An 18,738-nucleotide genomic window follows, 5' to 3' on the forward strand; every position below is an offset into this window, starting at 1 on the left:
AAAAATAACAATAGTTGATGATAATAGAACTGTTATCTAGAAATACTTTAAAAAAAAAAAATACAGTTATATTATTACAGCATACGTGCTATTTACTTCTTTAGTGTTTTACTTTAAAATTTTTGTGAAAACATAAAGTCTATCTAAATTCCTATATGTTATTGTTAATAGTGGTCTGAAATTGCATTCCTTTTAGTATGCTGAGCATTTTGATGATGCTACACACATCTCATAATATCTTTATTTATTTGCTATTGAATCTTACTGTGTTTTACTAAAGGATATTCTAACCATGGAGGTATTTTAAAGTAAAAGCAGGAAAAATTAATAATAAATATATTGTAATTTTCCTTAGTTAAACATTTTGAGCTAGATTACAAGTGGAGAGCTAATTAATGCTCAAGCTCAATCGTTAATTGCACTAGAAGTAAACTTTTTGTGCTCATCTGGTTGTGCTCGTTTAATGAGTTGGAAATGAATTGTTTTCGCTTGCGTGCTATACCGACAAGCGCAAAAAGTCGAACTTACAATATAGCATGCGTGTTCACATGTTTCCCCATAGAAGTAAATGGAGAAAAAAAGTGGAAAAATAGCCTAACACCCCACTCTCACGTAAAAACGATCGCATATTCCCATGTGCGCTAACCCAACATGAAAATATGAATATTTTCACATTCCAATGTTCTGCACATAGAAGAATATGTTCTATTTATTCCTAAATAAATATTTCTATATACTGTATATCTGATTATTTTTTGGTAAAATATCTATCTAAACCTATATATATATATATATATATATAATGAAAGCTTTTTCCTTTCATTCTATCATTCTTTTGGCTGATTTGAATTTGAAGATTCAAATTAACCATAGTAATGCAAGGGTGTCCCCATATAAAAGGGGTACCTCACATTCATTATTCAGTGTGCGACTGTCAGAGTGCCAGGAATCAGACTGAGACGAGAAGTGCAAAAATAATTACACCTTTATTAATAACAAAAAATAATAAAAAGTCCAGGAGTCAAAGCCAGAGCTGGTAGTCAGACGAGCCAAGTCAGGAGCCAAAGCAGGTAGTCAGACAATTCCGGAATCAGGTACAAGGAGAACAGCAGAGTCAGTAACAAGCAAGGGATCAGGAACCAGAATGGACGTCAGACAGCCAAGCGATACACAGGAACTGGAACACAGTAACTCACAAACAGATCTGAGACAACGCAAGGGCAAAGCATACTGAACAGAGGGCCTTTAAATAATAAGTGATAACATCACAATTCTGAGACTGCAACCTGTCTCAAACGGATGATGTTCACCAGTCTGGCCAAAAGATGGGGTGCAGGAAATGAGGAGCATCACACACTCTGTACCAGATTCAGTAAGAGAGGTGAGTAAAATGGCTACCAGCAGCACATGGCAAACAAAGCAGGGAAAAAACCCTGACAGTACCCTTCCCTCAGCTACCCCTCCCCCAAGGAAGGATAAAAGGCTTATTGGAGAAACGGGCATAGAAGGCACGGAGGAGGGTGTTAGCATGAACCCATGAACGCTACTCCGGACTGTAGCCCCTCTAGTGAACCAAATACTGTCTGCAGCCCCTGGACATACGAGAGTCAATAATGCTGCTGACCTCATATTCATCATGGTTGTCAACAGAGATAGGACGGGGATGAGGTAACACAGTGGTAAACCGATTACCAATGGTTTCAAGAGGGAGACATGAAAAACATTGGAGATGTGCATTGCAGGAGGAAGGTCAAGAGCATAGGCCACAGGATTGACCTGTCGGAGTATTCGAAAAGGACCAACATAACTGGGAGCCAGTTTATTGGAAGGCACACAAAGGTTCAAGTTGTGGGAAGACAGTCAACCCTCTCACCAACCTGGTAGGAAGGCGCAGCCAGACGCCTATGATCAACCTGGAACTTTTGGCACTGCATAGAACTATGAAGGCAATCCTGAATCTGCACCCTGGTGGAACGGAGTTGCCGGAGATGTTCCTCCAAAGCCGAAATACCCTGAGACATGAATGAATCGGGCAACAAGGATGGTTGTAACCCATCATTCGCCATGAACGGGGATAATTGGGAGGAAGCATTAATAGCACTATTATGAGCGAACTCTGCCCAAGGTAACAGTTCAGACCAATTATTGTGGTGATCTGAAACATAGCAATGGAGGAACTGTTCCAGAGCTTGATTAGACTGTTCCGCAGACCCATTGGATTAAGGGTGATATGCCGAGGAGAAGGAAAGCTGGATCCCCATTTGAGCACAAAAGGAACACCAAAATCTGGAGACAAACTGGCTACCCCAGTCCGAGACTATCTCCTTGGGTAACCCATGTAAACGGAAGACCTCCCAGGCAAAAATTGAAGCAAGCTCCTAAACGTTAGGCAGCTACTTCAAGGGAATACAATGTGACATTTCCAAAAAACGGTCAACCACTATTAGGATATTAGTATTGTCATTGAAAACAGGGAGCTCGACAATGAAGTTCATGGAAAGATGTGTCCAAGGACGCTCATCATTAACAATAGGTTGAAGAAGACCCACAGGAATACGTCGAGGAGTCTTATTCTGTGCACAGACTGAGCAGCAGGCAACATACGAGGCAACATCAGAACGAAGACCTGGCCACCAGAATTGTCGAGTGACAGACCAAATCATTAGTTTCTTGCCCGGATGACCTGCGGCTTTAGGATAGTGATAAGTGTGCAAAAGTTTAGTTTGAAGATTCTCAGGAACAAAGCACTTACCACTAGCTTTCTCAGGAGGTGCATTGGTTTGTGCAGCCAGGAACTCCTCCCCAAGGGAGAAGTCAAATTAGTACGTATGGTAGCCAAAATATATTCAGGAGGTATAACTGGAGTAAGTACAGACTCCTCCTTGGACAGAGACGAAAATTATCTAGAGAGGGCATCAGCCCTATCATTCTTACTACCAGGCAGGTAGGAGACCACATAACTTAACCGAGACAATAAATAGTGCCCATCTGGCCTGTCGGGGCAACAAACATTTTGCTTCGGATAGATAAGTTAAATTCTTGTGGTCAGTAAGAATGAGCACTAGTACGCCAGTACCCTCAAGAAGATGCCTCCATTCCTTGAGTGCCAAAATTATGGCCAGTAATTCCCTGTCGCCAATTTCATAATTGCACTCTGCTGGAGACAATTTCATAGAGAAGAAACCGCATGGATGCAAGGAACCGTTGAGCAAAGGACGTTGAGACAAGAGGGCACCTACTCCAGTCTCAGATGCATCCACCTCAAGAACGAAAGGCAGGACAGGGTTAGGATGAGCCAGAACTGGAGCAACAGCAAAGGCAGTCTTAAGACTATCAAAGGCCTTAATGGCAGTAGGTGACCAATGGAGTGGATCATTCTCTTTACAGGTCATGTTTAATAAACTTTCTATAGTAATTGGTGTAGACCAAAAAACATTGAATAGACCGAAGACCAACTCGGTGAGGCCACTGCAGAACTGCAGACAACTTGTCAAGATCCACGGAGAACCATGCAATGGAGATTACATAACCTAGGAAGGTTAATTGAGTCTGATGTAACTCACATTTCTTGAGTTTACAAAACAGGCCGTTCTCACGTAGTCTCTGAAGTACCTGTGTGACATCAGAACGAGCCTCAAGTGTGGGTATAAGTATGTCGTCTAAGTACACCACAACACTCTGTTGCAACATATCTCATAGGAAATCATTAATTAATTTCTGAAAAACAGCAGGAGCATTACATAGGCCAAAGGGCATTACAAGATATTCATAATGCCCGCTCCTTATATTAAATGCTGTTTTCCATTTGTGGCCCTCCTTGATCCTAACGAGATTGTATGCTCCTCTCAAATCAAGTTTAGAAAAGACTGTAGTTCCCTTGAGGCGGTCAAAGAGTTCCATAATGAGCGGAATAGGGTAAGCATTCTTAATGGTAAGATGATTAAGACCCCTATAATCGATGCATGGTCTTAACTCGCCACCCTTTTTCTTCACAAATAAGAAGACAGTCGCTGCAGGAAAGCAGGATTTGTGGATGATCCCCCGTAACAGAGCATCGGCAACATACTACTCCATAGCACAATTCTCCACAACAGACAAAGGGTAAACCCGGCCCCAAGGAGGAATGGCTCCAGGTTGCAGGTCTATGGTACAATCATAAGACTGGCATGCACCTTGTCAAAAACGTCTAGGAACTCTCGGTACTCCTCTGGCAGTTGAGATACCGAAGAAGTGCACATGACTTTGACTGGTTTCCAAAGACCAGTGGAAATACATTGCGGAGACCATGAAAAAATTTCGGACCTGCACCAGTCAAGTCTGGGATTGTAATTTTGGAGCCAGGGATAACCAAGAACAACGGGAAAATGCGGAGAGTTTAGCACTTGGAACTGGAGGGTTTCAAAATGGAGAACCCAACAGCCATGGATAATGGAGCGGTTTCGTGAGCAACGAGTGCGGGCTGAAGGGGCCTGCCATCAATGGCCTCAATAGCAAGTGGAAAGGACCGAGGCAAAACAGGAATGGGGTGCTTTGATACAAAAGCACTGTTAATGAAATAGCCCGCAGCACTGGAGTCAACAAGAGCCTGGGTGACTATAGAGGAGTCCACCCAGGAAAGGACAACCGTGACCAAAGCTTTTTCCTTAAGCGGTTCCAGGAACGAGGATAAACCAACCAAGGTCTGCCCCCTACAGGACCTTAGGTGTGAGCGTTTCTCTGCCGTGTAGGACATGACTTTAAAAGGTGTCCCTGTAACCCACAATAGAGGCAGAGCCCCTCCCTTCTCCTAAAGGCCCTCTCCGCCGTGGAGAGAAGCGTGAATTCCAACTGCATCGGCTCAGCAGTACCTGGTGACTCGGGACCAGAAGGCATGGGAGGAGAGGGAGGCATGGGTGGGAACGAACACGTAGGAGACAATGGAACAGGAGACTTCTGCAAGTGCTCCTTGAAAGAGGGCCTCCCTCTGAGTCTGATGTCAATTAGGATTAAAAAAGACACCAACACCTCGAGATATCTCTGGCAGCAACTTCATCTTTAATAGCATCAGAGAGCCTATGAAAGAAGGCGGCAACAAGGGCTTCATTGTTCCAACCTATCTCTGCAGCAAGCGTATGGAACTCAATGGCATACTGAGCAACAGATCTCGTACCTTGATGAACGGACATGAGTCATTTAGCAACAGAGGAGGAGCGAGCCGGAACATCAAATACATTTTGAATGGAGGCCACAAATTCAGGGTAATTTGAAATCACTGGTTTATTAGTCTCCCTCAAGGGATTAGCCCAGGCAAGAGCTGTGTCAGAGAGTAATGAGATGAGAAATCCCACCTTAGCTCTGTCAGAGGGAAACATCTGAGGTAACATCTCAAAGTAATTTCCCAACTGGTTTAAAAACCCTCTACACTGAATACGATCGCCTCCATATTGCTGAGGTAGAGGTGCAGAACCAGACATGCTCCTGGTAGGACTAGGTGCAGCAGCGGAAACAGGAGCAGCCATAACTTGTGGGACACTCTGGTCCAAATGTGCAGTGCAAGTCAGCAGGGATTGCAGGGCTAGTGCAAATTGATCCAAGCGGTGATCCTGTTCATCCATCCTGGAAATGATGGTAGGTAAAGGTGGATTATTAGCACCATCAGGATTCATGGCCCTTGCATAATGTCAGGGTGCCAGGAATCAGACTGAAATGAGAAGTGCAAAAATAATCACACCTTTATTAAAAAAAAAAAAAAAAGTCCAGGAGTCAAAGCCAGAGCTAGTAGTCAGACGAGCCGAGTCAGGAGCCAAAGCGAATAGTCGGAAGAGCCGGAATCAGGAAAAAGGAGAACAGCAGAGTCATGAACAAGCCAGGGATCAGGAACCAGAAGGGACGTCAGACAGGCAGGTAATACACAGGAACTGGAACACAGGAACTCACAAACAGGTCTAAAACAACACAAGGGCAAAGCATACTGAACAGAGGCCCTTTAAATAATAAGTGATAATATCACAATTGTTAGACTGCAACCTGTCTCACACGGATAATCTTCACCAGTCTGGCCATAAGAGGGCGTTCAGGAAATGAGCAGCATCACACACTCTGTACCAGATTCATTAAGAGAGGTGAGTAGAATGGTTACCAGCAGCACATGGCAAACAAATCAGGGAAAAAAACCCTGACAGCGGCTTGGGACTGCTGAAGAGGATCTCACTGTTACTGCTCTGAAGAGGAGGACAACTGTTGCTGCTGCTATCACCGCCGCCATTTCCGCCACCACCGGGATGAAGATAAGAAGATGGATGAAGATGGACTGCCGCCGGGATGAATGTGTTTTTTTTTATAGTTTAAGTTTTTTATTTTTTGGAGGGCAGCAAAAGAGCTGAATGCCCTTTTAAGGACAATGCCCATCCAAATGCCATTTTAATGACAATTGGTAATTTAACCAAGGCAATTAATTGGTACGAAACTTAATATCATATTGACAAATTGTTTAAATAAATGAATGTCTGCATGGCCAAAAGAGCAAAATGCATTTATTCATTACAAAGAATGCAGACAGGCACTAGCCAAACAGAATTATTATTCTGTTCAGAAACTTGATTGATGGTGACAAAAGCCTATCTTGTGAAGTTAGACTGTGATGTCTAGCCAATCCTTTTTGCCAAAGGGGTGACTGAAAATTAACATATAAGGCCATGGATGCAGTTTCTACTTTTACTTTGCTATTAATTCATTAATTTAACAATTGATTGTCAAACTTTTGGTGCTTTTTTGAGCATTATATTTCAATGTATGTGTGTTTTCTTTGCATACAGCACTCTGCTTAGCTAGATAAGCAGATCCATGTATAAAATTTGCCTCTATAAAATTATTTGAGGAAACTCGTCGTACTGATGAGATGTTATAGATCATCTCGCCAGAGCAGAGAGCTTCAGATAATCAGGCCCCCGAGAGACAGAGGGCTAGATCCAATAAAGCTCATGAAACTAATATATCATGGGAAAAAACTTGCTGTAATATTGCCACTCAAAAATAGTGAAATTCAAATAGATTTGTGTTCCCCCTAATCACTGCCACAAGTTGTAAGTTGCACTGTCAAGAACAACAGAATCTCAAAAACACCACCAAAAATTTACAAAACACAATAAAATGAGAAAAGAATTTGTGTCAAATCTTAGTTACACAACAAACAATGAGTCGCAACATGATTTTAATTTTAAAAAACAAACAAATTGCACAATAGCAGCCAGTGTTGCATTTTATTTTAATTAATATAGTTATGCTTACTTCAAATTATACTTAGTAATGTAAGAAAGATGATGATAGATAGATAAATAGATGTATGATAGATAGATAGATAGATAGATAGATAGATAGATAGACAGAAAGCTAGATAGATAGATAGATAGACTGTGATGTCTAGCCAATCCCAAAGGGGTGACTGAAAATTAACATGTGCATTCGGCATTAATGTGCATTCGGCAATTTAATTTGCTGTCTATTGCGGAAAAAGTTGGCAACAGCTTGCTGCATTCAGCTCTGTTTGGAGCTGAATTTCTTCTTGTGAAAATGCAACAAAAAATCCATGCGAATCCAGATCTTAGTGTGTTGCCCTTTAACAAGAGGAAATCCAGCTCTGAAAAAAACAAATTCACCATCGGACTAAATTCACCTTCGTCCGCATTTTGCAGTGGATGAAATTGCAGAATTCACGTGTCTAATAAATACTAATATACTATAAGAGAAAAAATATCAATATAATTATTTTTAAACTATAGTAAGCAGTAGATGCTAATATATTTAACCTTATAAACATCCAGTAATATTATTCTACACTTTAAAAGTTTTATGGTCTAATACACTCATGCATCAAGTAAAACATCTTTTTGCCTTGTAAAAGGTAAAACAAAAATACTAATACAGTTAGAATAAGAATACATTGGGACATGAAACTCAAAATGAAACGGTCATGATTCAGATAGAGTAAGCAATTGTCAAAACAATTCAGATTTGCTTCTATTATCAATTGGCTAGATTACGAGTTTTGCGTAATCTTTAGATTAATCTAAAGTTATTAACGCCTAAACCTAAATCTAACCCTAAACCCACTAACTTTAATATAATTAAAATAAATCTAAATAAAAATTACTATCATTAACTAAATAATTCCTATTTAAAACTAAATACTTACCTGTAAAATAAACCCTAAGTTAGCTACAATATAACTAATAGTTACATTGTAGTTATCTTAGATTTTATTTTTATTTCACAGGTAAGTCTGTATTTATTTTAACTAGGTAGACTAGTTAGTAAATAGTTATTAACTATTTACAAACTACCTAGTTAAAATAAATACAAATTTACCTGTAAAATAAAACCTAACCTGTCTTACACTAACACCTAACCTTACACTAAAATTAAATCAATTAAATTAATTAAATACAATTAACTAAATTACAAAAAAAAAACCTCTAAATTACACAAAATAAAAAATATATTATCAAATATTTAAACTAATTACACCTAATCTAAAATAAAAAAGCCCCCCCAAAATAAAAAAAACCTAGCCTAAACTAAACTGCCAATAGCCCTTAAAAGGGCCTTTTGCGGGGCATTGCCCCAAATAAATCAGCTCTTTTACCTGAAAAAAATGCAAACAACCCCCTCAACAGTAAAATCCTCCACCCACACAACCAAACCCCCCAAATAAAATCCTATAAGCTCCCCATTGCCCTGAAAAGGGCATTTGGATGGGCATTGCCCTTAAAAGGGCATTTAGCTCTTTTTCAGCCCAAACCCTACTCTAAAAATAAAACCCACCCAATAAACCCTTAAAGAAAACCTAACACTTACCCCCGAAGATCCACTTACAGTTTTTGAAGACCGGACATCCACCCTCAACGAAGCTGGGAGAAGTTTTCATCCAAGCAGCAAGAAGTCCTCAATGAAGCCGGGAGAAGTCTTCATCCAAGTGGCAAGAAGTCATCCTCCAGACGGGCAGAAGTCTTCAACTAGACGGCATCCTCTATCTTCATCCTTCGAACTCGGAGCAGCTCCATCTTCAAGACATCCGGCGTGGAGCATCCTCTTCTTTCGATGGCTAACAAAGAATGAAGGTTCCTTTAAGGGGCGTCATCCAAGATGGCGTCCCTTGAATTCCAATTGGCTAAAAGAATTAAAGTTGAAAAAATCCGATTGGCTGATGCAAACAGCCAATAGGATTGAGCTTTAATCCAATTGGCTGATCCAAACAGTCAATAGGATTGAGCTCACATTCTATTGGCTGTTCCAGTCAGCCAATAGAATGTGAGCTCAATCCTATTGGCTGATTGCATCAGCCAATAGGATTTTTTCAACTTTAATTCCGATTGGCTGATAGAATTCTATTAGCCAATCGGAATTTAAGGGACGCCATCTTGGATGACGTCCCTTAATGGAACCTTCATTCTTCGTTAGCCGTCGAAAGAAGAGGATGCTCTGCTGGATGTCTTGAAGATGGAGCCGCTCCGCGTCGGAAGTATGAAGATAGAAGATGCCGTCTGGATGAAGACTTCTGCCCGTCTGGAGGACCACTTCTTGCCGCTTGGATGAAGACTTCTCCCAGCTTTGTTGAGGACTTCTTGCTGCTTGGATGAAGACTTCTCCCGGCTTAGTTGAGGATAGATGTCTGGTCTTCAAAAACTGTAAGTGGATCTTCGGGGGTTAGTGTTAGGTTTTTTTAAGGGTTTATTGGATGGGTTTTATTTTTAGAGTAGGGTTTGGGCTGAAAAAGAGCTAAATGTTTATTGGGTGGGTTTTATTTTTAGAGTAGGGTTTGGGCTGAAAAAGAGCTAAATGCCCTTTTAAGGGCAATGCCCATCCAAATGCCCTTTTCAGGGCAATGGGGAGCTTAGGTTTATTTAGATAGGATTTTATTTGGGGGGTTTGGTTGTGTGGGTGGTGGGTTTTACTGTTTGGGGGTTGTTTTTATTTGTTTTTACAGGTAAAAGAGCTGATTTCTTTGGGGCATTGCCCCACAAAAGGCCATTTTAAGGGCTATTAGAAGTTTAGTTTAGGCTAGGGTTTTTTATTTGGGGGGGGGGCTTTTTTATTTTGATAGGGCTATTAGATTAGGTGTAATTAGTTTAAATATTTATTTTTTATTTTTTATAATTTAGTATTTTTTGTAATTTAGTTAATTGTATTTAATAATGTAATAGATTTTTTTGTAGTGTAAGTATAGTATAGTGGCAGGGATTTTCGGGGGCAGCAGATTAGGGGTTAATAACAGTAATGTAGGTTGCAGCGATGTTAGGGACAGCAGATTAGGGGTTAATAATATTTAACTAGTGTTTGCGATGCGGGAGTGCGGCGGTTTAGGGGTTAATATGTTTATTATAGTTGCAGCGATGTCGGGAGCGGCAGATGAGGAGTTAATAATTTTATTATAGTGTTTGGGATGCGGGAGTGCCTCGGTTTAGGGGTTAATAGGTAGTTTATGGGTGTTAGTGTACTTTGTAACACTTTAGATATGAGTTTTATGCTATAGCTTTGTAGCGCAAAACCCATAACTACTGACTTTCAGTTTACGGTACGGATCTTGTACTTATATGCTGTACCGCTCACTGTTTGGCCGGACAGGCAAACTCGTAATATCGGCGTTATCTAAGTCCTATTGAAAAAGGACTTTTTGAAAGCTGCGGTAGTTATGTTGCGTAACAGCCAAAAAAGTGCGGTACAGATATACCTGCAAGACTCGTAATACCAGCGGTAGTGAAAAAGAGCCATAACGCTGCTTTTTCACTCATAACGCAAAACTCGTAATCTAGCTGAAAGTTACTTAATTCTATTGTTATCTTTTATTTGAAAAGGTAGGTAGCCTCAGGAGCGTGCACTTGTTTGGAGCAGTATATGAGAGCAGTTGTACATTTTGAGTACAATGTATAAAACAACAATTTTTTCAGAACTGCTGCCATATAGTGTTCCGGACACGTGCCCGTTCCTGAGCTTTTCTAGATATGCACTTTAGCAAGATACCAAGATAAAGTAGATTGAATATAGAAGCAAAATTGATTTTTTTTTCATATTCTGTCTGAATCATGAAAGTCTAATTTTGAGTTTTGTGACCTATTAATTAACTAATAGAAAATGAGAATATCTACTAATTATATAGTAAGAATGGAAATATATTAACTAATAGCAAGTGAAGAAACGAATATATTAGAAAATTAGAGTTATTTAAAGGGACATGAAGCACAATTTTTTTTTCATGATTCAGATAGAACATACAATTGTAAACAACTTTCCATTTTACTTATAGTATCAAATTTTCTTTGTTTTCTTGTTATCCTTTTTTGAAAGTAGGAAGGTGAGTTCAGGAGTGTGCACGTGCCTGCAGCACTATATGGCAGCATTTTTGCAACAATGTTACACATTAGCAAGAGCACTAGAGGGCAGCACTATTTCCTGTTATGTAGTTCTTCAGACATGTGCACACTAACTATCTAGATATCTCTTCAACAAAGAATAACATGAGAACAAAGGGAATTTGATAAGTAAATTGGAAAAAAAATGTATTCTCTATCTGAATCACAAAATGAACCATGTGTGTTTCACTTCCCTGTAAGTATTAATTTAAAGAGCACAAGATGGACAGTGGTATTATTTGCAATATACATTTCTAAATAAATAACACCATTGAGTCTATTCTATGAAGCTCTGCAAACTGTTATCATACCTGTCTTGTTGTACCACATTGATTGTAATATATGTAAAATGTCACCCAGCTCCCATAAATGTTAGGATGACAATTAGGGTCATTCAAGAAAACATCATTTACTGAATAACCCAAAGACTGAAGGTACCATATTGAAATCTGTGCTTGCATGTAATCTGATGTACATGACAGAGTCACTGCAAAGAGGAAAAAGAAAAAAGTCAGTTATGAATTTCACAATCAAGTAATGTCATTAAAACAAAAGCTTAATACTACAGCATCTATAGTTAAATTCCCCTAAAAAATGTATTTAACTTTCTTGTGCATCAACAACATCCTACAACAAGTTTGTCATTTAAAACAGGAATGGCAAAGTTGTGTTCCAAGGGCCATGTGTTCTTTAGTGCTAGTTTTTGTGGCCCCCTGGAAAAAGCAGAACTAAAAATCTGTGCCATAGATTTGTAGTCCCAGGAAAAAGTGGAAGTAAAAATATTTGCTTGGGATAGCCACAAATCAAATGAGTCCTCTAAGGGGAGAAGAGCAGACTTTGCAATCTTTCCTAAAATTGGCCCTGTGACACTGGACATTTTTAGGAAATATTGTCTGCGTATTTAATAGCCATACGTTTAAAAGCAGCCCCTAAAGCTTCTTCAATATTGATCTGTGGCCCTCCTGTTAGTTGTCAATCACTGATTTAACACATTTATAACTTCTATTAAAACATCTTATACAATTTTGTTTGAAATAATGAGTACATTAGATTTTTATTTTATTTACTTAAATGGATGTAAAAGAGCAAAAAGCAAATGTTGCAGATTATTTATTGCACTATTGCTTGTATGTAACTGTGTGTCTAACTCCTGCAAATGAATTAAACACATAGTAAAAAATTGCTTCCAAGCAGCAATGTACTACTGGGAGCTAGCTTAAAATACCCGGTGAGCCAATGACAAGAGACAAATATGTGTAGCCGCCAATCCCCACCAAGCTGCCAGTAGTGTAATATATGTACTTTTAAAAAAAAGGATACCAAGAGTTTAATTTTGACTTGCCTATCCCTTTAAACAGATACATAATTCATAAAGAGCTTGTATTATGGATAAGCAAATCAAAAAATCTTTGATTTACATTGAATTTGTAAGTTCAATGTATACTGGAATAAAAAGCCTACACACCCTTATGAAATTGCAGGTTTTTGAAATTTAAAGCCAGAAATAGATACAATGTAAATGTCCTTCTGTAATGTGATCTTCCAAAAAAAAAAAATCCATAGAAACAAATAGTTAATTATTAATACTTTTTGGAAGCACCTTTGGCATTAATTACTGCAGCAAGTCTTTGGCCTAGATTTGGAGTTTGGCGATAGAAGGGCTGTTAACGCTCCGCGGGTTTTTTTCTGGCCGCACCATAAATTTAACTCTGGTATCGAGAGTTCAAACAAATGCTGCGTTAGGCTCCAAAAAAGGAGCGTAGAGCATTTTTACCGCAAATGCAACTCTCGATACCAGAGTTGCTTACGGACGCGGCCGGCCTCAAAAACGTGCTCGTGCACGATTCCCCCATAGGAAACAATGGGGCTGTTTGAGCTTAAAAAAAAACTAACACCTGCAAAAAAGCAGCGTTCAGCTCCTAACGCAGCCCCATTGTTTCCTATGGGGAAACACTTCCTACGTCTGCACCTAACACTCTAACATGTACCCCGAGTCTAAACACCCCTAGCCTTACACTTATTAACCCCTAATCTGCTGCTCCGTAAACCGCCGCAACCTACGTTATCCCTATGTACCCCTAATCTGCTGCCCTAACATCGCTGACCCCTATATTATATTTATTAACCCCTAATCTGCCGCTCCCAACATCGCCGCCACCTACCTACACTTATTAACTCCTAATCTGCCGAGCGGACCTGAGCGCTACTATAATAAAGTTATTAACCCCTAATCCGCCTCACTAACCCTATCATAAATAGTATTAACCCCTAATCTGCCCTCCCTAACATCGCCGACACCTACCTTCAATTATTAACCCCTAATCTTCCGATCGGAGCTCACCGCTATTCTAATAAATGTATTAACCCCTAAAGCTAAGTCTAACCCTAACACTAACACCCCCCCTAACGTAAATATAATTTACATCTAACGAAATAAATTAACTCTTATTAAATAAATGATTCCTATTTAAAGCTAAATACTTACCTGTAAAATAAATCCTAATATAGCTACAATATAAATTATAATTACATTGTAGCTAATTTAGGATTAATATTTATTTTACAGGCAACTTTGTAATTATTTTAACCAGGTACAATAGCTATTAAATAGTTAAGAACTATTTAATAGTTACCTAGTTAAAATAATAACAAATTTACCTGTAAAATAAATCCTAACCTAAATTATAATTAAACCTAACACTACCCTATCAATAAAAAAATTAAATAAACTACCTACAATTACCTACAATTAACCTAACACTACACTATCAATAAATTAATTAAACACAATTCCTACAAATAAATACAATTAAATAAACTAGCTAAAGTACCAAAAATAAAAAAGAACTAAGTTACAAAAAATAAAAAAATATTTACAAACATAAGAAAAATATTACAACAATTTTAAACTAATTACACCTACTCTAAGCCCCCTAATAAAATAACAAAGCCCCCCAAAATAAAAAATTCCCTACCCTATTCTAAATTAAAAAAGTTACAAGCTCTTTTACCTTACCAGCCCTGAACAGGGCCCTTTGCGGGGCATGCCCCAAGAAGTTCAGCTCTTTTGCCTGTAAAAGAATAAATACAATACCCCCCCCAACATTACAACCCACCACCCACATACCCCTAATCTAACCCAAACCCCCCTTAAATAAACCTAACACTAAGCCCCTGAAGATCTTCCTACCTTGTCTTCACCATCCAGGTATCACCGATCCGTCCTGGCTCCAACATCTTCATCCAACCCAAGCGGGGGTTGGCGATCCATCATCCGGTGCTGAAGAGGTCCAGAAGAGGCTCCAAAGTCTTCCTCCTATCCGGCAAGAAGAGGACATCCGGACCGGCAAACATCTTCTCCAAGCGGCATCTTCGATCTTCTTCCATCCGGAGCGAAGCGGCAGGATCCTGAAGACCTCCAGCGCGGAACATCCATCCGGACCGACGACTGAACGACGAATGACTGTTCCTTTAAGGGACGTCATCCAAGATGGCGTCCCTCGAATTCCGATTGGCTGATAGGATTCTATCAGCCAATCGGAATTAAGGTAGGAATTTTCTGATTGGCTGATGGAATCAGCCAATCAGAATCAAGTTCAATCCGATTGGCTGATCCAATCAGCCAATCAGATTGAGCTCGCATTCTATTGGCTGTTCCGATCAGCCAATAGAATGTGAGCTCAATCTGATTGGCTGATTGGATCGGCCAATCGGATTGAACTAGATTCTGATTGGCTGATTCCATCAGCCAATCAGAAAATTCCTACCTTAATTCCGATTGGCTGATAGAATCCTATCAGCCAATCGGAATTCGAGGGACGCCATCTTGGATGACGTCCCTTAAAGGAACAGTCATTCGTCGTTCAATCGTCGGTCCGGATGGATGTTCCGCGCTGGAGGTCTTCAGGATCCTGCCGCTTCGCTCCGGATGGAAGAAGATCGAAGATGCCGCTTGGAGAAGATGTTTGCCGGTCCGGATGTCCTCTTCTTGCCGGATAGGAGGAAGACTTTGGAGCCTCTTCTGGACCTCTTCAGCACCGGATTATGGATCGCCAACCCCCGCTTGGGTTGGATGAAGATGTTGGAGCCAGGACGGATCGGTGATACCTGGATGGTGAAGACAAGGTAGGAAGATCTTCAGGGGCTTAGTGTTAGGTTTATTTAAGGGGGGTTTGGGTTAGATTAGGGGTATGTGGGTGGTGGGTTGTAATGTTGGGGGGGGGGTATTGTAATTATTCTTTTACAGGCAAAAGAGCTGAAATTCTTGGGGCATGCCCCGCAAAGGGCCCTGTTCAGGGCTGGTAAGGTAAAAGAGCTTGTAACTTTTTAAATTTAGAATAGGGTAGGGAATTTTTTATTTTGGGGGGCTTTGTTATTTTATTAGGGGGCTTAGAGTAGGTGTAATTAGTTTAAAATTGTTGTAATATTTTTCTTATGTTTGTAAATATTTTTTTATTTTTTGTAACTTAGTTCTTTTTTATTTTTTGTACTTTAGATAGTTTATTTAATTGTATTTATTTGTAGCAATTGTGTTTAATTAATTTATTGATAGTGCAGTGTTAGGTTAATTGTAGGTAATTGTAGGTAGTTTATTTAATTATTTTATTGATAGGGTAGTGTTAAGTTTAATTATATCTTAGGTTAGGATTTATTTTACAGGTAAATTTGTTATTATTTTAACTAGGTAGCTATTAAATAGTTCTTAACTATTTAATAGCTATTGTACCTGGTTAAAATAAATACAAAGTTGCCTGTAAAATAAATATTAATCCTAAAATAGCTATAATATAATTATAATTTATATTGTAGCTATAATAGGATTTATTTTACAGGTAAGTATTTAGCTTTAAATAGGAATAATTTATTTAATAAGAGTTAATTTATTTCGTTAGATGTAAATTATTTTTAAGTTAGGGGGGTGTTAGTGTTAGGGTTAGACTTAGCTTTAGGGGTTAATACATTTATTAGAATAGCGGTGAGCTCCGGTCGTCAGATTAGGGGTTAATAATTGAAGTTAGGTGTCGGCGATGTTAGGGAGGGCAGATTAGGGGTTAATACTATTTATGATAGGGTTAGTGAGGCGGATTAGGGGTTAATAACTTTATTATAGTAGCGCTCAGGTCCGCTCGGCAGATTAGGAGTTAATAAGTGTAGGCAGGTGTCGGCGACGTTGAGGGGGGCAGATTAGGGGTTAATAAATATAATATAGGGGTCGGCGGTGTTAGGGGTAGCAGATTAGGGGTACATAAGTATAAAGTAGGTGGCGGCACTTTGCGGTCGGAAGATTAGGGGTTAATTATTTTAATTAGCTGGCGGCGATGTTGTGGGGGGCAGGTTAGGGGTTAATAAATGTAATATAGGGGTCGGCGGTGTTAGGGGCAGCAGATTAGGGGTACATAAGTATAACGTAGGTGGCGGTCGGCAGATTAGGGGTTAAAAATTTTAATCGAGTGGCGGCGATGTGGGGGGAGCTCGGTTTAGGGGTACATAGGTAGTTTATGGGTGTTAGTGTACTTTAGAGCACAGTAGTTAAGAGCTTTATGAACCGGCGTTAGCCAGAAAGCTCTTAACTCCTGCTATTTTCAGGCGGCTGGAGTTTTGTCGTTAGAGCTCTAACGCTCACTTCAGAAACGACTCTAAATACCAGCGTTAGAAAGATCCCATTGAAAAGATAGGATACGCAAATGGCGTAAGGGGATCTGCGGTATGGAAAAGTCGCGGCTGAAAAGTGAGCGTTAGACCCTTTAATCACTGACTCCAAATACCAGCGGGCGGCCAAAACCAGCGTTAGGAGCCTCTAACGCTGGTTTTCACGGCTACCGCCGAACTCCAAATCTAGGCCCAAGTGAATTAACTTTAACTTTGTGAATTTAACTCTATTAATTTTGCACCTTTAGACTTCAAAATTGTATCCCACTCTTCCTTCCTTCAAATTGTGAGGGGATCTCCTGTGTACAGCGCTCTTTTTAGATAATTCTACAGGTTTTATTTTGATGTGATTGAGGTCTGGGCTCTGACTGGGCCATTCCAAGACTTTGATTTTCCTTTCCTGGCAGCCATGCCTCGGTAGACTTTGTTGTTTTTCTTTTAGTCATTGTCATGGTGGAATGTGAAATTCCTCTTCCGCTTTCTGACAGAGGCCAACAGGTTTTGTGCCAAAATATTTTGTTATTTGGAGCTATTTATTGTCCCATCTATTTTAACAAAAGCCCCTGACCCAGGTGAGAAAAAGCAGCCCAAAGCATGATGCTACCACCACCATGCTTCAAAGTTGGTATAGTGTTTTTTGGATAATAGAATTACTTTCTTTTCGCCAAACATATGTTTTATAATTTAGGCCAAAAAGTACAACCTTTGTCTCGTCAGACCATAGCACATCTCCCACATGGTTCGGGGTTACTTAATTAATCTTTTGCCATAATTTAGGAGTGCTTGTATGTTGCTTTTTGTAAAAAATTGTTTCCATCTTGCATCCCTACCCTATAGCACACATATGTGCAAAATATGAGAGATAGTACTCACATGCAAGGAGTATCTGGTACCTGCCATACATTTCTGTAACTCCTTCCACTTGATAGCCTCCCTGATTAATGTTATACTTGTCCCCTCAACAACTTTAAAGGGTTGTCCTGATCTTTCTAATGTCTCTGTGGTGCCACATTTTCTCCTCTTATTGATGGTTTTGACAGTGCTCCATGGTACATCCAGTGATTTTGATATTCTTTTAATCCCCTCCTGATTGGTACCATGGCTTTTCCAGTAGGATGCAATCCCAAAAATGTAAGCAAATCCTACAGCAACAGCTAACTTTAATCTGGATTTACTATCTTGCATGCTATTTACCTATAGCCATAGTTTAGAATGTGAACGCAGCTAGAGACACCATTATGAGTTTTTTTATTAATTTTTTTTAATTTAAAATGTTCTTAATAGCTACCTTTTTTCTCTGGATTTTTGTTTGTTCGAAGATTACATTACAGATGGAAAATTATTTGAAACTAGCGCTGCATTTTGGTTTTTATGGACCATATAGTGAAAGCATGTGATTTGTTCAGCACCACACTTACCATTCTGATTACTTTGATATACAGAAACATAATTGGCACGGAACCCTCTGACAAGGCTGCTGCTACTTCCTCTACTTGAGTAGACAACACTTAAGCTGTTTGAGGAGGAGGTAAAGTTGAGTCTGTATGTTCCACAAAATTTCCCAAGTAATGGAGAATTTTGGGGTGTCCCATCATAAATTGATACAAATCCAAATGAACAAGAAGGGGAATTTTCAAGTCTGGTGATAAAGATCATCAATAAGATTTAAAGAAAATGCAACAAAAGAGAACTTTAGTCTAGTATC

General features: G+C 39.4%; 1 protein-coding gene across 1 annotated transcript in view; it reads right to left on the reverse strand.

Moving 5' to 3' along the window:
• LOC128657790 (deleted in malignant brain tumors 1 protein-like) overlaps positions 1–18,738 on the reverse strand; it is a 159,819-nt gene that overhangs the window by 1,676 nt on the left and 139,405 nt on the right. Inside the window, 2 exon segments of the mRNA XM_053712203.1 lie at positions 11,696–11,871; positions 18,452–18,672. Coding sequence (XP_053568178.1) covers positions 11,696–11,871; positions 18,452–18,672 — 397 coding nt within the window.

This window comes from Bombina bombina, chromosome 4 (genome assembly GCF_027579735.1).
Source record: "Bombina bombina isolate aBomBom1 chromosome 4, aBomBom1.pri, whole genome shotgun sequence".
NCBI classification, from domain to species: Eukaryota; Metazoa; Chordata; class Amphibia; order Anura; family Bombinatoridae; genus Bombina; species Bombina bombina.